General features: G+C 42.9%; 1 protein-coding gene across 2 annotated transcripts in view; it reads right to left on the bottom strand.

Moving 5' to 3' along the window:
- The window catches only part of YIPF7 (Yip1 domain family member 7), a 747,023-nt gene that overhangs the window by 419,442 nt on the left and 301,380 nt on the right, over positions 1-26,201 (bottom strand). The window contains exon 4 of one of the 2 annotated variants that reach the window (XM_069631734.1): positions 1,910-2,316. The exons of the other annotated variant lie outside the window; for it this stretch is intronic. Within the exon in view, the coding sequence (XP_069487835.1) occupies positions 1,925-2,316 (392 nt within the window). The 3' untranslated portion in view covers positions 1,910-1,924. Of the gene's footprint in view, positions 1-1,909; positions 2,317-26,201 lie in introns of those variants that run through there. 2 annotated transcript variants of the gene reach the window in all.

The raw sequence follows: 26,201 nt of genomic DNA, 5'->3' as shown, positions 1-26,201 counted from the left end.
CCTTTTCTTCGGATGTCATGTCCCCCCCACCATTTTCACCAAAGTTACTCCACTGCCACGGACAGTCAAAGACTGCAAGAAAAGGTGGGATGACCTCCGCCTTAGGGTCTGCAACATCCTGGCCAGCAATGGGGGGAGGCCAGGGCCACAGGCGGGGCTGCCCACTCCCCGACCAAACTAATACGCTGGGAGGAGGCATGCAGTACTACCATCCAGATGGAGTCTATCGAGGGCTTCGGGGAGATGGAGACGGGTGCCGCAACATCTGGAGATGGAGGTGAGCGCCCCTGCAGACCCCAGTAGGGCAAACCATGATGTAGCACAAGTGATCTGGAATAGAGCCTAGGCAAGGCAATGCATGTCCCAACACACACACATCAACATATCCATGTCCAGATGGAGGCCCAAACCCTGCCACACTGAAATGCATGCTGAGTGCCAATCCCATTACCAACAGACAGCCAACACACAGGGACCATTCCCATGTCATACATCAGTCAAACCCCAACCACCTGGCATGCAGCATGTCTGAATTGAGACGTCCCGGCTAATGCCAGAATGCCTCCCTTCAAAGTACCCTGTGTGACACACCTGTAAGATATGAATGTATGATAAATAAAAATCTCCACAGCACCATATAATGCATCTTGCATGTAACACCATCACTGATGCCCTTCATCTCTTCTACCCCCCCAGGCACCGATGGAGAAGATGGCAGTGAAGATCCAGCCACAAGGGCATCCACGTCCCGGGCCAAACCACCTGACACTGGCAAATCCACCTCCGGGGCAGCCTCCTGGCCCACACTACAAGCCAGGGCGGGTGCACAGGCCATGCCGGCACATGAGGGCCCCACAGCTACGAATGAGACCGGAACCACAAAGCTGGAAACACCAGTGGAAGGGGAGGCCAGTGGCACCCATTCTGCTGCAACAAGTTCCGTGGGTGAGGCAGCAGCCACAGCCCCAGTGAGCGACATTGACATAGGAGCAGAGGAGTACGTGGACCAGGAAGGCCTAATCCAATTGGCATGTCCACACACCTCAAGCCCCCGTCCACCCCCAACCCCACACTCAGGCCAAACTCTCCAACACCATTGCGGATCCTGCACTGCACAGTTCCGACCTCAGCCCCACCCCGAGGCCAGCCCTGCAATTGCACGCCCCGCCGCAGCACCCTCAACCTCTGCTGCTCCCACTGACTTTGAGGCACGGCTATCAAGGGAGGAGGCAAGGCAGGACTCCATGCCGGAACTTGTTGCTAATATGTGGCTGAGGGAGAGGACACAAGGCGAGAGATTGCGCAGGCCATTGCAGGGAACACTGCCACCATAAATACCTCTACGGTCATGATGCGTGACAGTCTGGGCGCTGTCACGCAGGTCCTGACCGCAATACTGCAACACATGCAGCAACAACCGGCGCCAGCCGTTCCAATCACTACGGCATCCACCCCAACCACCACACCCACATCCTCAGCACCCTCCAGCCCTGTGCGACTGACAAGGTGGAGTGCGAGGCAGTCTGAAATGCCGGACACAAAGAAAGCACAAAAATAGTGTGGGTCAACAATGGGAGTTGGGGAGATAGTGTTGGAGGTGTATAGGTGAATAAGGGGTGTTCATTGGGGAGTATGGGGAGTTCATTGGGGGTATGGGGAGTTCATTGGGGGTATGGGGAGTTCATTGGGGGTATAGGGAGTATTGGTGTGTTGGGCGGGAAGGTGGAGGCACTTGTCTGTAGTTTACAATAATACACCCGCTGTGTAAAAAATCATTTAATGCCTAGACATTGTTCATTTCGTGTGTATTCATTTTATTCATAACAGTTCACAGTGCCCAACTCCCCACATAACCTGTGTGCATGTACACATGGACCCAGTGCTCAGTGTAGCACTGACACATATCCATCAAAGTCCCTGTGGTTCAGAAGTATTCGTCAATCAGTGATTGGCGTACAGCACGGCCATCTTGTGCATCACCTACTGGCAGGGGTGATATGACTCCTCTGTCTTCATCCTCATCATCCACACCCGGTGCATGCATGTCAATGTCAGGTGGCAGTGGTACATTTCTCCACACGCACATGTTGTGCAGCATGACACAGGTCATGGTGATCTTTGCCATCTTCTCAGGCCTATAAAGGAGAGCTCCACCAGACCTGCTTAGGCAGCGGAACCGCGCCTTCAACAGGCCAAAGGTCTGCTCAATAACGACACGGTTATGGGTATGAACCCGATTGTACTCCTCTTCATGGCTGTTCCGCGGGTTCCGCCCAGCGGTAAGTAGCCACAGCTTCAAGGGATATCCTCCATCACCTGCATGGGAGTACAAAGAGGTCTGTGTGAGTCACTCTGAGCTGCCACCTTCAGGATTCACAGCCATGGCCACAGCTATTTAGTGTTAACATGCACGTGTCCCTGTACGTATGCACAAAGATTATTTAGATGCATTGTATACTGCAATATGGTGTGCTAGTCTGGATGGCGTTGAACAGATGATGCAGGGTGATTACTTGCATGCTGATGCGGATGTACTGTGGATGCAGAACAATGTCTTGCCTCCCATGATTGCAGTGTATATTACTCTGTGCATAATCACACTAGCCACATTGGCACAGTTGCAATCATGTTTGGTCATGTATTGCTTGACATACCCATGGTGGTCTGGTTGTGCATCTCACATGTTGTCATTGATATACGGCATTGGTCCAATGTGTGGCAGTGATGTGTCATGTTCGGGTTGGGAGGTTCAGGTCAGGAGTATTTATCTCTGAGTGCATTGTCTGCTCACCGCCCATTCCCACCCTGGTGGAGTATGCATCCCCCCACCTTACAACCCTGATGCACTGCCATGGGCCAGTCACACAACTCACCAAGCAGCCAGGCACGTCATCCAGCATGTCGCTCCATATGACAGGGTAGCGTGGAGTTATGCAGCACCATGGCATCATGTGTAGATCCGGGATTTCGGGCGCAACAATGTGTGATGATCTTGCTGGAGTCACATACCATCTGCACATTGATGGAGTGGTATTGCTTGCGATTGCGATACACAGCCTCTACGGCATGAGGGGCTACCAATTCGACATGGGTGCAGTCGAGGGCACAGACGCAATTGGGCATGCCTACCAGTGCATGGAAGCCTACTTTGGTGTCTGCAATCTCCTTGGCAGTCCGTGGTAGGGATATGTGGGTGCTAGCGTGCTTCGGGAGGGCATCCAGCACTTGGGTCAGCATGCGTGAAAAGAGTGGTTGTGATTTGCCATGCAGCTCGCCCACTGTGTGCTGGTAGGTGCCTGTGGCCAGGAAGTGGAGCACAGACACCACCTTTAGTAGCGGGGGGGTGGCAGTGCATATTTCATGTATCATGTCCACAATGGTGGTGATGGTGTCCCGGTCCAACCGGTAGAGGGTGTCGATCTGCTCAGGGATTAGATTGAATTATCTGGGTCTGATGCGAGGGATTGATGGCTGCCTACGAGGTACTACTGGCTGCACTGGTTGAAATTGCTGGGCTTGTCTCACCCTCCTTCTCCTCCTGCGTCTCCTCTGTGTTGCCTGTGGCTGTGGCAGTGGTTGTTGTTGTAGTTGCCTACGAGGTACTACTGGCTGCACTGGTTGAAATTGCTGGGCTTGTCTCACCCTCCTTCTCCTCCTGCGTCTCCTCTGTGCTGCCTGTGGCTGTGGCAGTGGTTGTTGCTGTAGTTGTAGCAGTATAGGCATGTCCTCCAGCCCCATGATTGCAACAGCTAGTGGTATCATTTTGGTGTGGGAAGGGGTGTGGTGTGTGGGTGTACTCTTTCTATACTGGGACAGGCTCCATTGACTCCACATGTGGTGATTGTGTGCAGCTGTGGCAGTTGCCTTCACTGCAGGTTGCTGTTTACAGGTGGTCCGCGATGCCTGTATGGCCGCTGTCGTGCAGGCCCTATTTACCGCCTTCGGGATGCCGGTAAGTGCATGCCCACATAACTTGTGATGTCCTCCTATTACCGGCATCCCGGTATTTCCTCTGCGAAGGGGCGCGTGTACGCACGCAAGCCGGTATGGAGGGGCACGGTACGGGCAGTGGCGGTATTGTCGGGTCGTAATGGCCCAGACCCGTTAACGATGCCGGTAATACCATTTCGCCTTCCTATTTTTATTAACTCCATTCTCGTAATGAGGCCCAATGTCTTTCTGCAACCCATAGAAATAGGCAGTTTTAAATTCATTGGAATTGGGATCAAAAGATACATCAAAGCGAGAAAAAGCTCTTTTTAAGTCTTGCAAAAACTGGCGAGGGGACGTATTTGGCCCAGCTGTAATCGTATATGCAACTTTCTTTGCCTCCTGTAATGACTGGAATGGAGAATAATGACGTCTAATCTCTTTTTCAAACTCTGCCCATGTCATGTTCTGCTGTTTATTTAATCCTCTAATGATACTGGCTGTGGGAGCGTCCAGAGTTAAAGGGATGGTTTGCCCAACATTTTTTATTTCAAAAATAGATAGGCAATATTTAAAAAAATCGATTGCCAATTTTTTTTTCCAAGTCCCTATATAACATTTTTCGCAAATCAAGCTCAAAGAAAGCACATGGGGGCATCCATTTTGTGAAATGGATGCCCGCCGCTGTGCTCGCTTTGGCTTTTGCGGCACCAATGAAGGAAAAGCCAGCCAGCTGTAGTAAACAAAATCTACCAATGGGTGGCTTTTCCTTCATTGGTGCTGTACGCAGAGGACGGGGACCGGAGACTACAGGCAGAAAAGCTGCAGCTGCATCTCGGTAAGTGCTGTTATTTTAATAAAAAATAAAGACTAGCAGCTTTAAAAGCGTTGTATTTATGTTTGCGGTAGCTTTTGAAGGGACCGCAAACATAAATACAACGTTATTGTGTTTGAAAACGCTGCGGTTTTTCTTTCTAAGTTTCTCAGGCTCCTCCGGCTCGGAGGAGCCTGAGAAACCTAGAAAGAAAAACCGCAGCATTTTCAAACACAACCGCGTTGTGTTTCTACCTGCCGTGGCTATCACTTTGGGTCTCCGGTGCTCCCCCACCAGAGCACCGGAGACCCAAAGTGAAAGCCAAGGCAGGCAGAAACACAACACGGTTGTGTGTACATGCCGCGGTGTTTCTGCCTACAGCTGATTTCCCATTTGGGGCTCTCTGGCTCCCCACGGCCGGCCCGAAAGCCCCAAACGGGAAATGCTAAATGCTGCAGTGTTTCTGCCTAAATCTGCTTTCCCATTTGGGCAGAAACACTACACAGTTGTTTTCTGCAATGCTAAATGCTGCAGTGTTTCTGCCTAAATCTGCTTCCCAAATGGGAAAGCAGATTTAGGCAGAAACACCACGTGGTTGTGTTTGAAAACGCTGCAGATTTTCTTTCTAAGTTTCTCAGGCTCGGAGGAGCCTGAGAAACTTAGAAAGAAAAACCGCAGCATTTTCAAACACAATAACATTGTATTTATGTTTGCGGTCGCTTCAAAAGCGACCGCAAACATAAATACAACGTTTTTAAAGCTGCAGTTTTATTTCTAAGTTTTCCGGGCTCCTCCAGCCCGGAAAACCTAGAAAAAAAACTGCAGCTAGTGCTTATTTAAAAAAAAAAAAAAAAATAGCACTTACCAAGATGCAGCTGCAGCTTTTCTGCCTGTAGTCTCCGGTCCGCGTCCTCTGAGTCCCGGCACCATTGAAGGAAAAGCCACCCAGTGGTAGCTTTTGTTTACTACAGCTGGCTGGCTTTTCCTTCATTAGTGCCGCAAAAGCAAAAGCCAGCACAGCCGGGCATCCATTTCACAAAATGGTTGCACCCATGTGCTTGCTTTTGCAAATTTTGAGCTTGAATTGCTCAAAATTTTACATAGGGACTTGGAAAAAAAAATGGCAATCGTTTTTTTTTAATATTGCCTTTCTATTTTTGAAATAAAACATTTTGGGCGAACCATCCCTTTAAATGAAAGTATTGTCTGTATTGTTCCTTAGGTATCTGGAGGGCTTTAAATATATTGTGCACCGCTTCTAAGTGGTCTTCTATGCGGTGGTCAGTCAAAATCTCGAAAACAAAATCTCGAATGACAAAAAGCACGAAACAAAAATATCGAAAAAAAAAAAATCGAATTTTTTATTTATTTATTTATATATGTTTTTGGGGTCAGGTAAGTAAAATAAAGGGGTAAAATAAAAAAAAAATGAAAAAAGGGGGGTTGGGGGGGAACCCCCCCCATTTTGAAAAAAAACGCATTGAAAAAAAAATTCGATATTTTTTTTTTCGGCCTTTTGTTTTCGAGATTTTTGTTTTCGAGATTTTTTTATTCGATATTATCACTATGAACCCTTCTATGCAGCACTCCCCTCCTTTTTTGAATGGTTTGATTAGGGCCTTGATTGATTTCATTATTTTGATAGGGCTACTTATTACGATACTTGTGATTGAACTACTTTGTGATTCAACCCTTGTTTCAGGTGTATGGGATTGGTGGCGGCCCCCAATGGGTGTGTCAAATTCCCCAAGAGCGCTACAACCAAGTTCAGACACCGGCACAGCCACTGGGGCAATATCTCTCCGTGTAGAATAGAATTCACCTCAACTCCATTGAATGTGGTGCCCTGTCGTTTGTCCTGGGACCTGGAAATGCATATTTGCTGTTCCAAATCCTTGCACTTTTTAAGGAGTCGATCTGCCTCCTTACGCAAGTAATTCTTTTCATCACCCATCTTATTAATCACATTTTGCATATCGCTCATTTGCATTTGGCATTCATTGAATTCTTTGCCTCTCTTGTCTCTTTCTTGAAACATTTTAACTATCTCTTGTTCAGCATTTTGAAGATCACTTTCTTTCTCAAAATGTTCTTTTTGTAAAATCTGCATTTCCTAAATAACCTAATGTTTATCTTGTCTAATATGATCTACCAACCCTTTCAAGTGTTTTAATTCTTGCTCACTATCCTCAAACTGTTTCTTTCTTTGGGACAATTGAGTGTCAAGATCACTACATTTTGACTGCATGTCCTTTTGACATACCTCTAGTTCTGCTCTTAACTGTTCCTCGTGTTCACTAGCTCCATCCAGTTCAACTTGTAATCTGCTAATAAGCTTGGCATCATTTTCTTGTATTCTCAAAGACCTATTTAAAATGAACCATGTCTTGGCACATAGGCGTATCAGACAATCTTTCTCTGCATGTTTATCAGCAGCATTTAATAATCTCAAAAGACAGACCTGGATAATGCTACCTTCTGCAAAACGTTGTCCAATGGTTCTTTCTGCACTTCACCATAGATACGGTCATGCCACTCTGTGGCGTTATTTGATGACCATGTCCCATGTGCATATAACTTTGCCTCCAGATATTGCACTAACTCTGGGAATGTGGCCTCCATTTGAGACATTCACTTCTAGTGTCACACTGCTCTCATAAAATGGCCTCCCTTTAATGCACATATGGTAGTGTTAGACACACTTGCCATGCCCAGTAGGTGCTCTACAGTCACGTTCCCTGCCAACGCACCATTATTTCTAAGATATTTTGTCTTATTGGGGTAAATTTGGGATTTGGTGGTATTTTTGTACCATAAAAATATTGGCAGTAATTTGGTGGTAAATTAGTCTTGCATTTAGATTGGGTTTGGCATCACATTATTTAAGTGACCATACCTTGTTAGCTTATATTGGTGGTAATTTTAGTGGTATTTAGTTTTGTGGTATTTATTCCTGTGGTATAGTGGTGAGCATGGTTTTCTTACTTATACTATAACCCCATCATAAAACAAAACTTTCCTTTCTATTAGATACCCCCTAGTTGTCTGTAGAGAGCTCCAGACCTATGCACTTTATAAGAACCCAATGATTTTATTTAGAGCGCCACCTTTAGTTTGTGGCTGGTATCACTTGCTTATATACATCCAGTAATCTATGTATTAGATCCTTTCCCATCAGCATGCAAGGAAAGAAACATTCATCATAGAGAACACAAATCTTCTCTTGTTTGTTATTTTTCCTGCAATAGTAAATTGGCAAATGCACTACTGAACAGATATGAACTTCCCCTGTATACTTCACTCATTTTTGTATCTGTGAATTCATTTATATGACACCAAAATCCCATTTTTTTTCATATACACTCATTATATGACATCTTATCCACACATCATTAATTCTTACCATGGGTACATTGCATCGTCACCTGGAATACAAATAAGTAAGCAAAACAGAACAAGCAGGTCTTTTGAAACATGGGTTAATGTTCCCACATTCTGAACATGACGAAAAATAAACATGCAGTGACTTCCTGCCCTGTAATAAACCTCAGCCACTCATACAGCCCTCACTTGGCACATCTCTTACCAAGATTATTATTTCTTTGAAGTTCCCAGCACGACCTTGCTATTTTCGCAAATGCAGGCCCAGTGTCAGCGCGAAATGCTTCTGTAATCTTGTGTGGGGAGCACAGCGAGATATCTCTCACAGCCAGCACTCCGACCCCTTGAAACTCCATCAGTATTCTCAGCCTGAACTAACTACTCTCTGCATTTTTTGTCATCAAGAAAGCTCATATCCTTCCCCTTTTGATGTGGCATGTCTGCCTATAATTTCCCCCAATCAGGTTAATAAGAATGTGTTCTGTATCAACCCTCATGTTCAGCACAATGAAAGCTTCAAGCCTCCCTGTATTCATGTTTCATTCTGTTTCCTGCTGCAGCATTCTTTCTGCTCTCCACAAGCTGAATAAAACGCCAGTGTGCATTTAAAAATTAATTTCAGTAGTGCCACTAAAACATGGTTTTTCACCTCAATTTGCATATGAGACTACATTATAATGCTAAAGAGGTTAGAATTAGTATTTTAGCAGTGTTAATTATGTTAGTCAGTTATATAATTTAATGTAGTCTCCATGTATGAGGCATCAAAAATGGTGCACTTCATGATTTTCTATGCATGCATTTCATTATCTGCAGTTTCAAGTTGGGCTTGCCTGTGTTGTAAATTCTGTACTTTGCATACTGCCAATGAGGAAATATTATACTGGCTATAAAAATGCTATATTACTGCTGGCAACAAAAATGCCACTACATTTTGCAATACAAAATGCCATTACATTTGGTAAAATGCTATAAAAAATATGCTATACTACTGCTGGCAATAAAAAAATGCCACTATATTTTGCAATAAAAATGCCATTACATTTTGTAAAATGCTATACATCTCCTTACAGTCCCCCTACCTCTTATCATGATTTAACCTGGAAAGGAATAGATTTATAGCTTAGTGGTGCCACTCCCCGAGATCCCCTGTGATACCCTGTACACCACTTTATATTGTCCTCTCCCTAAAAATGTACACATCGTCCTGTCAAATGAGTTTCCTGCAGTAGTATCAACTCTGCTTTCTAATCCTGTATATAACATTTCACCAGTCCCCTCTTAAAGTTGTCAATAAGGCCATTGACATTCCACGTCAAGCACTTCATTGTTCTGTGTTCCCCCATCAGTCGTCCTGTATTTTACTTACCTAGGGGATTCAGTGCTAGTGCTTGCCAATTAATTGCTGTGAGGGTGCTTGATACGTCTACAGAATCCCAATTTAACCTGCAATGATTAGTACTAGCTCTAACGGCAGTAGTCTCAACTCAGAGTAAAACACGATAGATCGACTGCCTTCACAGTCACAGTTCTCATTAATGCAGAATGGTCACTGTTAGATCACATCTCCACTTCCATTTTGGATGTGTATGGCCAACCTGTGATGTCTTACATAATATAATCAAAATGGGAGCTGGAGGTGTTGGTGCAGCAGATTCTTTGCCCTCAAGATGACCATTACATACTCTGATGCCTACACTATCTAAGATGGTTGTCATTCTGAGAGCATGACAATGTTGGCAATGAGGAAATGGCGCCTCAAGGATATCATAGTGGTCTGCAATGCTTCTGGTGGTTAAGTCATCTTCACAAATGATTGACATACATCCTTTTCTGTTGAAAATGCAATTAATTAACTTGTTGTGGCAAATGAACAGTGTCCACGGTCCTGCAATAGGGCTAAATTGGCTAGGACCAGTGGCTTGGTTGGACCTGGGGCATGGCTGAAGGGCATGTCCTGGAAAAAGTGTCCACTCACCATTGTCATACACCATAAAGGGGCAGGTACAATGGACGCAGGCCAGGCCCAGTGACTTCTTCAATGGCTTGGCAGTGACTACAGTAAGTCAGAAGGCCATACCTGAGACAGAGCGGTAACTGGCCAGTGGATCAGAAACCTGAAAATGGATAAAGTGGCCTGTGGTGTTGGCAGCAATGTTAAAATAGCCATAAATACTTTAAACCAGACTTTAACAACGAAAAATACATAATTTAAAAAAAAAGATGTATTGTATGTTCATATTTCATGTGCATGCCAAGCGAGCCATCCTAACTGCAAAAATGTAATAATTAAATGCAAAACAAGATTTGTCTGTGCAAATGCCATGCAGAGAGCCATTCATTAGAAGCAGTGCCATGGGCAGAGTATGGTTGTTTTACAATGGCAGTGGTGCAGTTATCGTTGCTTTCGGGCCTATAACCTGCACACTTTTTAGATATTTATTGTTTTGTTCACCAACCATATGTTTCACTAAAAATTTTAAACTCATCAATGGATCTACACCACGTTTGGTGAGCAACTGACCATGCCCAATCCGATGCTGTATGCCACATTTCCTAAATGATTCACAAATGTATTTAAATGTTATGATAACTTGGAAAAAGCATCATTTTTCATTTGCTTGTAATGGGGATATTCAAAGGGAAATAGATTTTCAAACACATTTTCTCAAAAAGGACTGCTTTATTTGTCGTGACGTGATGCAGCAATGTGAACTGCTTTTAGGGGAACCATGTGAGCAGCTGGGAGCCCTGTCAGGAGGGCATTTCCCCCATCAATGTGCAATACCACCAGGGCCTAAACTATGGCCTTTGAAACACTTGTGTATAGGTGCGTTATAAATGCCATATAATATCATATCATATTAAATCCTATTTGGTCCAGAAGTCCTGCAGTGGAGTAAAGGGTTTCATTTCTTTTGGAAAGGGCAGAGATTTGGAGCAAGGCTGTTTGGGCCTTCTTTGCTATACATTTCTGGAATGACAGGCTGCTGCCAAGGGTGACGACCAAGGATTTTGCTGAGTGCGAGAGTTGTGGATCAAATCTTTCTAGGCCATAACATTGAGCCATTGTTGGACAAGTTGTTGTTTAGCGAGGGGACCGAGGAGGACTAATTCAGTCTTGGATGGGCTAAGTTTGAGGTAGGCATTTGACATCCAGGACTGGATGATGGCTAGGTAATTGCGGAGAGGACTGATGTCCTGTGGGCTTTTTATTCACAAGTACAGCTGAGTATTGGTCACGTATTGGTGGATGACTATTTTTGGATCTTTGAGAAGTGTGCCCAGGGGCTCCATGTAAAGATTAAAAAGGATTGATGAGAAGATGGCATCTTGGGGGACTCCTCAGAAAACTAGGAGTCGGTTAGAATTCAACAAGTTCATCTGGATGATTTGGTGTCTGCTTGAAAGGTAAGAGGTAAACCAATTCAGGACAGTGCCAGAGAATCGTATCTGGCAAGTGAGCAGGGAGATTAGGATGTCGTTGTCAATGGTGTCAAATGCAGCTGAGAGTTTAAGGAGGGTAAGGAGGCAACTTCCCCCTTTCCCATTATTTGGAAGCCATCGTCCACCACCTAGGTGCTGCTATTGGGGCAGAACCCTGACTGACACTGATTTAGGAAGTGACGTTGTTCAATTCTGGCGAGTAGCTTTGAAGCACTACTTCTTCAGCGATTTTACTAATAAAAGGTAGATTCGTAATGGGCCTGTACTTGGCTAGGTCGTCTGCATTTAGGGTTGTTTTTTTCAAAAGAGGTCATGTGAGATCATTCTTGAGGGTGGCCAGGAATTACCTTTCTGTGAGGGAGGCATTAATGATGCTGATGAGCGCACTGAGTGCCGGGCCATCAATTGTTTAATTATGGGGGCCAGGATTTTATTGTGACAGTAGGAAGTAGCTGTGAGGGAAGCAATCATGTTTAAGAGGTCTGGGAGGAGATCAGAGAGGAGAGAGTTCAGTCCAGAGGGGCAGTGTGTGCAGGGTTGCACAGGGTGCTAATGGTGTGGGAGGTTGATTCGATGATCTCTCAGATTTTGTTTTTCAGAAAAAAAAGTTGTTGATTCCGTCGTATTTATCCTGAGTTGCTAGTACCTCAGGGTCTGGTGAAGGTTTGGTACAAAACTTCACTACTTTAAGAATCCCCTTCATTTGGGGACTGCCACGTTGGTGCCTGAGGTAGTAGCAAGCAGCTTTGGCCTTAGTTATCAAAATGCTATGCTTGCAGTCGAGAGATTTGAGGTTGGTGAGGTCTCCAGGGTTACAGTTTTCGTGCCACCATTTCTCCAGGGCTCTGACAGGACATTTGTTGGAGGCAAGCTCGGGGTGTAACAAGGGGGCATATGTTTTTTTTAGGGGGGCATGAGTGTCCACCATTTCCATAGAAGAGTTGTTGAGGACTGAGGCATTCCCTGTGGTGGGACACCTGCAAAGTTTGCTTCTAGCTCATTGACCGGGAAGGTTTTTAAGTAGCGACATGAAGTGAGGGGGCGTTTAACCTGACCTTTGTCGGCTGTAGTCGAGTTGGTTACTGATAGTGGGATGGTGACGTGATCAATTCTGCATAGGTTATCAGGGGTGAATTATCTAAATACCAACTCTAGGATGCTGCCTTTGTTGTGCGTGGGGAGAGCACAATTTGCTAAAGGTCCATGGATCCGAACCGTTTATAAAGCATGCTTCAGTTGTGGTTGTTGGCTTGAGACTTAGGGACATTAAATCTCAGAAAATGACATCATTAGCGTGTGCTATTTTGGCAGAGGAGAATGAGTTTGAGATGTCTGCAATGAAATGCTCGCTCCTGTGAGATGAGGTCGAAGGTGATGGATTCCTTGCGAGATAAAGGGAACCGGCATGTGAGGGATTCGAACAAGCTTGTTCTGTGCGAGAGAATGATGGTGCATAGCTAATAGCTCATGTGGATGATTGCCACCCCACCTCCTGCCCTTCCTCGCTGGTCGGCATGTTGGATGCAGTAGCCTTGGGGTAGTAGGATGTCAGAAACATGGGGGGGAGGATGGAGTAAACCATGTTTTAGGGATGAGGTCCGCGATATATGCAGCATGAGTGACTGCTGAGCGAACATTGATCAGCATTAGAGATGGTGTGCGTGTGGTCCATTGGTGTTGGATGGGGCAATGGTGATATTTAGGAGGTTTCCTAGCGTAGCTTGCCAGGGTGTAAGTAGATGCCTGGAAGGTGTCTAAAGTGGTGGAGGGTGGAACAGTTGAGTGGCAGTACCTTGTTACAGGTTCAACAGCCTACTCAATGGTGTCTGTTTGAAGCTGGCCTACATTCCTTAAGTAGAAGACTGGGAGGTGCGAAAACTGGTGGTGTGCAGCGCAGCTGAGTGGCAGGGCCCATTCACCTGACCAGCAGCCTATTCATTGCTGTGTTCCTGATACTGGCCTACAGTTCTTAGGTAGATGCCTGGAAGGCATGTAAACTGGTGGTGTGTGGAGCAGCCGAGTGGCAGGGCCTGGTCACGGGACCAGAAGCCACCTCAGTTTTTACCACAAAGGTAAAGCTTACTATCCCATTTGGAAAAACTCACACGTAATTGATATATCAAGTACAGAAGAAATAGAAATATATCTATATTTTTGTCATGTACATTTGAAAAAATAAGACTAGAAAAAGGTAAAACTAATGTACGAATTGCATGTATGAATTCATAAATAAACCTTTCTCTCTGACATGCTGAAAATACATACTGATTAAAGAATACAAAGCCATTCTGTGTAAATCTGTACGAATTTCAGCCCAACATGCTGAACAACATAAGAAATAAAGAATCAAATTCAAATCGCCATTAAAAGGGTTTCAAAGGTCTTCAAGAAACATACAACGTTCATACAACGCGCACTTTAAAATACATTCAGTTTTATCAACATCTGCATTAATAACACACTTCATCCATCTGTGCATGCCCAGCTAACAAATGGCAAACAATATTACAACCCTACAGATAGCATGAAATAACATTACTACAAGAAAAATGACATTGATTTACTTAGCTCAGAACAAACCTACACATGTACTTCATCCACCAGTGAGTTGATATATAGAACCTGCTTAAAATGAGTACACACCTTAATTTACTGAAGATAGTTCACTAAACCAAATATAAACTGTGGGCACTCAGCTTAAAGTAACACTGCTAGGCTTTACAAGCTTCCATACAGCAAGAGTTTATTACATCTGACACAATATGTCAAATAAACATAAGTTGTGTGAAAAACGTGGTGGATTGTATTACAAAGAACAAGAAAGATGTACTAGGACAATACTACACATGTTAGTAATAGACACAAGGACAGTTGTACAATACATATTTCCGAGGCTTCACGAAATACCCAATGTGGAGAATAAAAACGAAATATTTCTTAATGCTTCCACTCGTGTCAGCATTTTACCAGTGTGTCAAACATATTGTACTTCACTTGATAGAATGCTGTTGTGTTTAACTATGGACATTAATCATGATGGTGACTAATTCTTGTAATGTACTCATTAACATGTGCACAATATCTAACAATTCAATAGTTATGCATGGTTATGTTTAGCCACATTCTTTGCACTCCCATGCTGGAAAATATGAAATGTCAATGTCAGTATTTATGCATAAAAGATATAGGGCCTGCTTCATGGAATATTTGCCCAGTTCAAAGTGAATTTGCACTGCTGAAAAGTGAATTTGCACAGCCGACACAAACCCTGGTTCATGGAACTGTGCAAAGTGTATTTTTGCTGTGCAAGTCATTTTGTACTGCAAAAATGACTATGCGCTGACTTCAGACTTTGCACTACAAAAATATCCTTGGCACGGTTCCATGAATCAGGGTTTGTGTCTGCAGTGCAAAGTCACGTTTCAGCTTGCAGCTACTAAGATAGAACAATACAAACACATGGGGCCTCATTATGAGTATGGAGGTAGCCATGGTGCTATTAGCGCCATGGCTGCCTCCATACTGGGCTCCAATACCGGGGTCTGTGAATGAGGAATTACCGGGTCATTCCGACCTTGGAGGACCCGGTAATTCTTCATGCACAGAACCATTCACCATTCCCATTTGAGCCCCCATAGTGCTCAATGGGATGGAGCTAATAACGGGCCTGTTTGTAACAGGCCCGTTATTAGCTCCATTATATCACAGTTAGTCGTGAATTTGATTGTGACAAGTCCCTTGAGTGGATTGTGCACCAAAGTACAAAACTATATGAAGTGCTATATTGTCAAGGTAAAGAGAGTGATAAAAAGAAAGATACTAGACCAAAATCTAAAGAATCCTCGGCAGCAGTAATGGAGATCAGGTCAGCTAAAATGTCACTTATGTCCGCTCAAAGTCCAGGTAAAATAATGTGATACCCAAACATAGGGGTAATCAACAGAGGTTGTCGCTCCCTGCACCGATGTTTCAATCACATGATCCTAGTAATAGGGAGAGCTACATTAGCCCTAGGTACTTAGGAGACAGGCCCCGGGCAGGATATCAGCCTGATATGTCAGGTATGAACAATAATCAGAGACAAAGCCAGGATCAAAGAAATAATGGTCCCTACCAGACATTGGGGACACAGAACAGATTTGACCCAACACTATGATATATGGTAATGAGGACAGACCCCGATATGTGGATCGATTTACTGAAAATGGGAATCAGCATAGGGGACAACACTCACAAAATGAGAGACAGGACATGAGACACAGTGTGAATTATGCCCCACGTCAATACAATCAATCACCGCCACCGGAGGGCTACAACCAAAGGATAGGTACACCCCGCTCCCCGCCCCACATGAATCAAGAGTTCAGAAACAACCCCAATAGAAATCCCTCTCCTGAGAGATATCAGAATAGATTAAATCAGGGGGAAAACAACCTATATCGACATAGGCAGCAGAGAGAAAATTCTAGAGAGATGGAAAGATTCCAGTGTCTCGAGGCCCATTTGAAAATGTTGGCTGAACAAATAGGAAAACTATGTACGGTTCAAAAACAGTCATCAAAGGAGGGGGCAGAAGGCCATAACAATGACCGGGTGGGTTCTGATAATAAGTGACTAAATATTCATGATATTTGCACTGCTAAAAAGACAGATTGCCCTGATCTGGTTTTGCATAATGACTCTGAGATGCTTAATGATTTAAAAATGAAAATACTGGCAAATGAACATGGGACAGAAATTGCAAATACATGTAAAAAGGAAGTTTGGTTTAACCTGGAGTTAAATCAAACTTTGGAGATTTGCACAAATGTAAAAGGAAAACATGAAATTCCAAAAGAACAAAGAGACAGATTTAAGAAAGACAGCTCATGCATGGGTAATACAATTGATTAGGGAGTAAGTGGGGATGTTAGAACGCTATCCCTAGACAATCAAAACACTAACAAAATACAGGCAGGAAGAATAAGTACTCAAAAGGAGGGTACAAATCAGTCACCTGAAGAGTTCTTTGAGCCACAGATTTTTGAGGAAGTTCAAAGGATTGGTATTGTGCCAAATACCTACAAATGCCCAGAATTAGAAAGTGAAAAGTTATCAAGTAATGTTTCTACGCACATTCAGTTGGAGGATTGTAGTGTGAACTCTGATGATCCCCGGATGGAAGGGCGAACAGTGGCCACACTCCAAAGGACCTCTGAATATGGGGAAATGAGTAAGGTTTCTCAAACGGAAATGGACAGAAAGGAGGGAAAAATGTCCTTTCATTTACCAATGTGCTTAGCCAAAAGTGAAAAAGGTCAGAGAAAAGTGAATCCTGAAATCAGAAAGAATTCACACTTTTTGTGAGTGTTAGAGGAAGTTGAAGACAGATATTATGGTCCCATTGCTGTGGAAGAAAAATGCAATACATTTGCCATGATTGACACAGGCGCACAGGCCACAATTATGCCCAAAGAATTGGTAAAACGTATCAATGAAGGAAGATCTCCACAGAATCAGATCACAGTGAGACAGAGTGAAGGCCCAGTGCATAACTTTAACGGTAATTAGGTGCCTATCGTGGGTGTTACCGAGGTTGACATAAAGATAGGAAAACACAGAATGAAACAGGAAGTGTTGATCACATCTATTTGTGAAATTCCATTCCTAATGGGAACAGATTGCCTAAAAAGATTGTCTCCTCTCATAGATGGGGTACTGTGGTCCTTAACCAAAAAACCATTAAGACATAAGAAAATATAGTACCAAAACAGCAATGTAAGTGAATGCCATACTGTTGCCAAAACGAATGATGCAGTGGAGGTATACCTACAGAATAGCTGTGTGCCTAGTGTCACTGTCATTTTGATGTGTCGGGATAAAATGCAAAGTGAATAAGAAAAACAATCTGTGCAGATTTATTTGGATCCTAGGAAGAAATGGCAAACTGAAATAGATGAACACATTGCGCTTCTATTTAAAAGAGAAGAAATGCAAACAGAACACTATTCCTATAGCAGACACAGAAAAACACATCACCACCCTTGCTTAAATACACATGGAAGATGAACAGCCATGGATTCACATTGGTATAAATGGCCATTCTAAGCTACGTTGGCGCTTGAACAGGAAATCAATTTTATTAATAAGAAATTACTGCAGAGGATAATGGAAAGGGAGGAGATCCCAAAATTTAGAATTGGAAACCAATATGTCTCTGGTTTGGACAATACACATTTTGAAAATCGAATTGCAGGAAGGTGCATGCTAAAGATTAACATTGGACAAAAAACCATCTACCACAATGTGTGGATAGTGAGTGGAACACAAAATGATTTTTACATGGGCAATGATATCATGCACAGAATGTGTATGGTGCTAGATTTTCTTAACCAAAAAGTATGGTCCCAGCTAGGCGGGCCTGCACCTGAATTTGAAGATAAGAGAAAGGCTTATCATTGTGCACAATTGGTACCATATGCAATTGAATTACAGGTGAAGAAGGATATTACTATTCCTGCATTCACCAAGCAGGTTGCTATAACACTAAAGTGCCAGAATGGACAGCAAATGAAAGATTCTGATGCATTTGTGTGCTTGAATGAATCCATGAAACAGGAAGGCCTGGATTATGAATGCACCCCATTGATAGATGTTGGAGAAGGGTCTGTCAAAATTATGGTGAATAATAAAGGATGTCAGGCTATTCATTTAGAAGAGAATTCTTTATTAGGAATGGCCATACAAAAATCACATTATGCTGCCGATTTCAATAACATGGTGATTGGAAATATCCCTGAGAGATATGTAGATGCACAGGATGTGTTGCCAGAGTATCTGGATTCTCAACCGAAAGGGATCTTCAAAATTCAATCTGTGTACCCTTATGATTCCAATGAGACAGTGTGCTGTCACATGGAGAATTGTATAGTATTTAAGTTGAATGAAAATGAAACAGAAAATCAGCGCATTGAAATGGAAGCTGATATGCCAAAATATTTAGAAGTGGCAGCTTTACAGAGAGATACAGCCACACAGTTGGAAGAAAGCACAGAAGTTCCGCCACTGGAGGATTTCCCTGAATTTTCAAAAAGGGTAGAGGAGCAGATTCTGTTAGCAGATGCATGTGATAGCGAAGAGGATAAGAATTAATTGAGAAAAATATTTATGGAATTTAAAGACGTTTTGCCAAAGATGCATATGATTGCGGCCTAACTAATTTACATGTTGCCACATTACCGGAGGGATGTTGTAGAAATCCAGTATTTGTGCGCCAATATCGATTGCCACTGGCATACTTAGAGTCATTGGCAGAGATAATTAAAAACTTGGAGTCTCTGGGAATTATCAGGCCCATTCATAGTACCTCCAACACTCCTATTGTGGGTGTGTTAAAGCCAAATGGTCAATGGCGTCTGTGTACAGACTTGAGAGAGTTAAATAAAAGAGTGTCAGTGTCTGGATGGCCACTGCCATTCATTGATCAAGGCCTTGCTCAAGTGCATGGGTCAAAGGTGTTTACCACATAAGATCTCACATCTGGATATTGGTGTGTGCCACTGGCAGAGGATATTCAAAATTTATTTTCATTTTCATTTGATAAAACGCAATACGCATGTGCTAGAACCCCATTCGGGTATGTCAATAGTGGGAGCGAATTTGGCATATTTTTGAGAAAGACTATGCCTGATGTAGCAGAAAGAGGAACTATAGTTTATGTGGATGATTTCTTGATAAAAAATGAAAACTTGAAAAGCCATTTTGATGAAATTAGACATGTACTTGACCAATTGCAAAAGGCGGGTGCCAAAGTATCTTTGCAGAAAGCCCAATGGTGCAAGAAAAAGGTGAATTTCCTAGGCTATGAGGTAACTGAATATGGGCTAAATCCACAAAAGAAAAAGGTGGAGGCCATACAGAAATTGAAAGATCCTACAAATGTGAAAGGTTTAAAAAGTTTATTAGGAATGACAGGATATAACAGGAAATTTATTGAAAATGATGCTGAAATTACTCAACCATTGACTAAACTATTGAAGCTGAATACACCCTGGTAACGGGAAAAGGAGCAATCTGAGGCAGTCGCTAAATTGAAGGAATGTCTCATAAAGGCACCATGTTTAGCGTATCCCATACAAAACAGAGCTTTCTTTATAGAAATAGGTTTCACTGAACATTGTATGTCAGCAGTGTTATCTCAAAAACATGATTTGAACCACAAAACCATTGCTTATGCAAGTAAGGCATTTTCCCAGGTTGAGACCAAATTCAGTGAATGTGAAAAGGCCCTTTTGACCACTGTGTGGGTGTTGCAGCATTTTCACCCCATTGTTCAAGGAGAAAAGGTAATCATTGAGACAAATCATCAACCATTGCAGTTTTTACAGAGTAAAAGGATTAGGTCAGGCAATCTAGCACAGTCCAGAATTACTTCATGGACATTGGCATTGCAAGGCTTTCCTGTAGATGTGAGGTATGGCCAGAATAAAAGAGCCCAGTTGCTCAAGGATAAGCAGATCTACATGACTGTGCATCTGAATGTGTATCAGACGCAGTAGAGGTGGAATCTAGCTTGCAGGAGTTTGAACAATCACCACACAAAGCTTTTGATTAAAATACATGTAAGAATGAACCAAATGTATATGTTGATGGATGTGACTTTCATATTGAGAATGATAGCAGTAAACAGTTGGTATCAGGGATAGGAAATGTATGGTTGAAATGTGAGGACATTCCTAGTATAGGGATGAGAATTGGGTCTGGGAGTAGCCAGGTAGCAGAATTAGCAGCCATTTATACAGCAATTACTACTGCAGTTGATAATAAATTCAGTGAAATTGTCCTGGTGACTGATTCTGATTATGCACAAAATAGTTTTGTAGAATATTTGACTGGCTGGAAAGCAAGAGGCATGATCACATATAATAAAAAGCCCCTCAAACATGGAAAGATTATACAGGCTATAGACAAATTAGTGTCAGAGAATGATTTAACAATATATTGGAGAAAAATTTGTGGACATTTAAAAACTCCAGGAGAATATAAGGAAGGAAATGATAAAGCAGACCACTTAGCCGAGATTGGGGCTGTTATGGGAGAATTGTTACCCATTGAACACTTAATTGGTGAAATACAAATAGATGGAGTTACACGCTCTAAGGCTCCAAAAGAGGTAGAACAACCAGTAGTGCAATGGAGTTATGATACACCAGATCAAAATCTGATTAAAGCGCAAAAAGAGGATCCAATATAAGGGATCTATTATAACCATTTGATGGACCCTGAACAAAACCTTTAACTGAAAATGATTGTACAGGGAAAGAAGAGTTGAGAGTGTTATTAAAGAATAAAAAATGAATTAGACTACAGGATGGATTTATGATCAGGGAATCCATAACAGGACAGATACAGTGGGTGGTACCCCATTTCATTAAGAGGGCTAATGCTACACCATGCACATGATGCAATAACTGCAGGACACAGAGGTTCACAAAAGACTTTAGAAATACTGAAAGATTATGCTTACTGGCCACATATGTCCCAAGATGTGGAATTATACACTAGGGGTTGCCTGGTATGTGCCCAATTTAAATTCCGCTTCACCAATGCATAGAGCTCCACTGATGAAAAGAGGCTTGACTCTTCCATGGTCAAATTTGCAAATCAACTATGTAGGGCTTGTAAAAAGATTGAGTAGGGGGAACCGTTATCTTTTGACCGTGGTTTGTTTGATGTTGAAATGGGTAGAGTGCATCCCTGCACCAGATTGCAGTGCACAAACAGCAGCTACATTACTAGTAAATCATGTATTTTCAAGATTTTGATTACCACAAAGAATAGAGTCAGACAGAGGGAGTCATTTCACAAGCGCCTTAATGAGTAAGGTCTGGCCAAAGCGACAGGTATCAGTCCTCATGAGGTGTTGACAGGTAGGAAAATGGTACTGCCATACCATTTATTATACAGGACATATGAGCAGACACTTGTGACTGCATCTACATTTCACGAATATGTGGAAGAACTGAGGAAGCATTTACAATATGCATTTGCATTTGTGCAGCGAAATTTGGAAAGAGCTGCTGACAGTGCAAAGTCATATTATGATAGAAAGACTTCTGTGAAAGAGTATAATGTAGGGGATCAGGTATATAAATTCCATTTTGGAAAAGGTAAGCATAAAAATTCTAAATTTCTTGCAGACTGGCAAGGGCCACTTCGAATAGTGGATAAGGTGTCCCCAGTAGTTTACAAAATATTGAAGACAGAGGGTGAAATGGTGACAGAGCAATTTGTTCATGTTAACCAAATTAAGCCCTGTTACCGAAACATGAAATCAGGAGACTTGAGCAAGTTGAGACAGCTGAGTACATGTAGAGAAAGACACGATGGCTGTCTTCATAGTGTCCCACGCCAAATATATAGATATGTTTATTGTAGAGATAAATGTAGATGAAAATACCATAGGTGATAAACATTGATATAAGGTACTGAATCAGGTTGAATTACTATGGTACAATGCTGAAATGTTCTACATGAAAATTGTTTTGATGTATGATGTCATATGTTTGTTATTGTTTCTCTCTAACATGTGCTTAGTTTCAGAAATCAGAAGACTCAAGCGGAATGTTTTGGACTACATTTTGTTTTTGTGTGGTAGAAAGGGTTAAATTGGTGTTGTGATATGTACTTAATCTGTCTCTTTTCTATTTAATTTAGTAAAAATAATTGATCTTTGATTGGGGTCGAAGGTCGCAGGACCGGAGGACACGAGAGATGACGGAGTCTTGGAGTCCGCTGGAGGAAATTCCAAAAAAGCCCCAGGCGAGGGCGAAGACCAAGTCTGCAGGACGGATAACATTGATGATGGCACCAGCAACATGGTTAACGATTATTATGGTTGCAGGGAATCTTAAAGCCATGGAAGCACAGGTTATCATTGAGCCCAGACCAGCATCTGGTATTACAGTGGAGGAAGCGCCTGGGTTTATTATGGGCAATAGAAGAATGATTTTCCAGAATATATATATACCCATGAATCCTGATAATTTGATTGAAAAATGTATTAACAAAACTGGGATCATAACCGACCAGAATAAAGATTGGCTAGAATTGAGAAAAGAGGACGCTAAGCAGACAATAAGAGATATGTTAATGCAATTAGAAAAGACATTTGTGAATTCAGGGGATATAAAGAAAAGGAGGGGAAAGAGAGGGGCAGTAATGCTTGTGGTCTCCTTGGTAATGTCTATTATTGGAGCTGTAATAGGTACTCCGATGTCAACAGCTAATGCCATTTCAGTAGGGACATTGAGTGCCAAAGCACAACAATTGAATTACGATCTGGAAATGATCCAACAGACCTTGGATGGAATTAGGGGTGGATTGGATGAGCAAGTGAAATTTATTAATGAAACTGTGGTGTTACTAAATGAACAGGCTGAAATCCTACAACATTGTACCAAAGTGATAATGTGATGCCAAACCCAATCTAAATGCAAGACTCATTTACCACCAAATTACCACCAATATTTTTACGGTAAGAAAATACCACCAAATCCCAAATTTACCCCAATAAGACAAAATATCTTAGAGGACGTTATTAATCGCTAATGTGTATGCCCCTCCACCACTACAAACAGCTATACTGGCAGAAATACAGGAAGCGTTGGCAGAACACGGGGCTGACCTCACCATAGATGGAGGGGCTTTTAATGATGTCCTAGAGAAGGGAATGAATTGGTAGTCGCAAGGGCTGGGGAGACCCAGGGGAGAGCCTCGGACAAAGTGAGAAACATTCCAAGAAGCAACAGGACTGCAAGATGTGTGTACAGACCTACACCCTGATCAGTGGCATTTTTCATTCTACTCAGGTGCCCACAATTCAATGTCCTGGCTGGGCTACTTGTTGCTGCCCTGTATATTGCTTGGTAGTGTAATGGTGGCAAGATATTTAGCCAGGGGGTGCTCAGATCATGCCCTGTTATATATTTAAATTGAAGAGAACGAAAAGGTTATGTTTGGAGAGTGAAGACTTAATGCATATTGTGCAGGAAACGACAAAATACAGAAGGAACTCTTGGAAGGGACTTAGGAGTACGTTGATCTCAATAGGGGTACAGTGAACAGCAGTGACATGTTATTGTAAGCATATAAGACAATAATTAGAGTGAGGATGCAGGACACGATAGTGGTGCATGAAAGTGAGAGATGGTAGAAACTACAAGTGAAAGAGGAAGAGGTAGCCGAGACGAAGAGGGGCCATGTAAAAACACAGAATATAGAATCAAAAAGGGCGTTGCCAAAAAGCTTCTGGGGAATATATGGTGGTTGAGACAGGCTACACAAGCCAGGGTATATGAATTACAGGATAAAATGGGGCGGATGCTGGCTTGGCTAGAGAGGAGAGAGGAAGGATTAAGGTGGGTGAGAACCATAAATGATGGGATGGGAGTGGAATCCTCCGAAGTGGACGAGATCGCCCAAGATAGATAGATACGAGATGGGCATCACCCTGTCAAGCCTGAAAGAAAAGTACCCAACTAGAATTAGACCAAAATATAATAAAAGAGATTTTAGCAGCAATAAACAGTCTGCAACCGGAGAAAATACCCGGACGAAACTGAATTCCTGAGGCATTCTGGAAATGTGTGTGGGATAAGGTGGGTGTGCCCATCCTGGAAATGTTTCAAGAGAGTCAGAAGAAAGGGGAATTTCGAAAGACCTGAGGACAGCCACCATTGTGATTTTAGAAAACAAAAGCACACCAGTGTTCATCCCCTTCACTTTGTGTCCCAATTGTTTCTCCTGATCTGGAATACATAATGCACAAACAGCAGAACCACCTGCTGATGAATGGGGTGCTATTGCACTCCTAGGTCCAACACCTATTGATTGTTAAAAGACCAGCCATCCATTTTGCTGATTTTCAAAAAATCATTTTTAAATAGTGTTCAGTATGGACTTTTGAATTTTCCCACAGTGGTTTTACATATTAATTGGAACAAAAATCATATTTGTTTATCCAAAATTTCCCCATATCACAGACATTACATGCACATGTTTTGATCTGTTAAGATCTTTCTCGGGTGGCTAAACAAATCATCAGTGCAAATCTCACTCGATAATCTCCAACAGTAATCATATAATATGCAGAGTTCAAAACATATATTGCCTGCTTTGCACACCCTGCAATGAATGCACTTTGCTGCATGCTATTATTAGCAAGCTTATGACTAACACACCAATGTGCCCAACAAAATCTCTAATGATCCACACACTCATTACAAAATAACTCAATATGTGTCATGTAGTGCCCAAACTAAATACGCTTTCCCACATGCTGTTATTGAACGTGTGCACATCACTAACACCCCAATGTGCCCAACAGATCATTTGGTGATCCACAACATCGTTTCAAGATGACTCAAATGTGTCCACATGCGCCACTAATTCACAACATAACCCCAACCCTAAAAGAAACCGCTCCATCCACAATGCTTGGGCCGGGAGGATAGCTCAGGGGCAACAGGCTCGCCTTGGAAGCAAGACAAAGTGGAGTAACACAGGTTTGATCCCCGGGTCTGCACTTAGAAATCTCTGGCTATTAAGTGCGTTATAAACACTCAATTACAAATTACAAATGCTAAATGTAACTTGCAGCTTCCAACAGACCTGATGCTCCATCATGACCATGTTGCCTAATATTACACATATTCATGATAAACTGTTCCCATGCTCCCACACGCCACTAACCAATATGTACACCAAGAAGCGGCAGTCCCCACTCGTGAACAGTACAGTGCCACTCAAAACTACGATCAAAGTGTGACCGCATTTGACTTTCCAATGCAGTTATGAGCCTTCATACATCCATTGTGGTCATTCAAAAAAGGGGAGGCCTCCCAGCGAATGTCCATCATGTCAGCCCTTCTCATTACTGAATGTGGAGGTGACAATATTGGCGAAGGTTATGGCAAGCACACTTCATCCAGTGATAGGTCGGTTAATACACTCAGATCAATGCGCCTTTGTGCCTGGGCGAACTACCCGGATGAGCTTGAGAAGGATACACATTGCATTGGTGCTCTCAGAATTACTCGGTGATGGTACTAGATTCAGAGAAAGCCTTTGATTCTGTAGTGTGGAATTGCCTCTGGGAGGTAATGGCCAAGAAGGGATTTGGACCCAACTACTTGGGGTGGGTACGGCTACGATACGCACGACCACTGGCTCAGGTGATGGTCAATGGTCACATATCTTGCATGTTCCTGCTGCAGAGAGGCACCTGACAGGGATGCCCACCATCAACCTTGTTATTCCTTATGGCAATTGAACCATAAGCACAGAGAATCAGACTGGACCCTCTGATCGAGGGTTAAAATGGCCCAGGGACTGGGAGGACAAGCTCTCCTTCTATGCAGACAATCTCCTCATATATTTGGGGGACCCAGAAAGATCAGGCACGAGAATAATAGAAACATTGCGGGTGTTTGAGTGACACTGCAGACTCAAAATTAACTGGGACAAATTGGTAATAAAGCCAGTAATAGGCAGGAAATCTGAAATACAGATGAGCTGTCTCCTTCGGGTGGATGAGGAAAGGTTCAAATACTTTGAGATACAGTTGTACCGGGAAGCAGGGAAGTTCTTG

Source organism: Ambystoma mexicanum, chromosome 6q (genome assembly GCF_040938575.1).
Source record: "Ambystoma mexicanum isolate Mex_15411 chromosome 6q, UKY_AmexF1_1, whole genome shotgun sequence".
Classification (NCBI taxonomy): Eukaryota; Metazoa; Chordata; class Amphibia; order Caudata; family Ambystomatidae; genus Ambystoma; species Ambystoma mexicanum.
The sequence above is the reverse complement of the archived record's forward strand: the minus strand, read 5'-3'. Positions and strand labels throughout refer to the sequence as shown.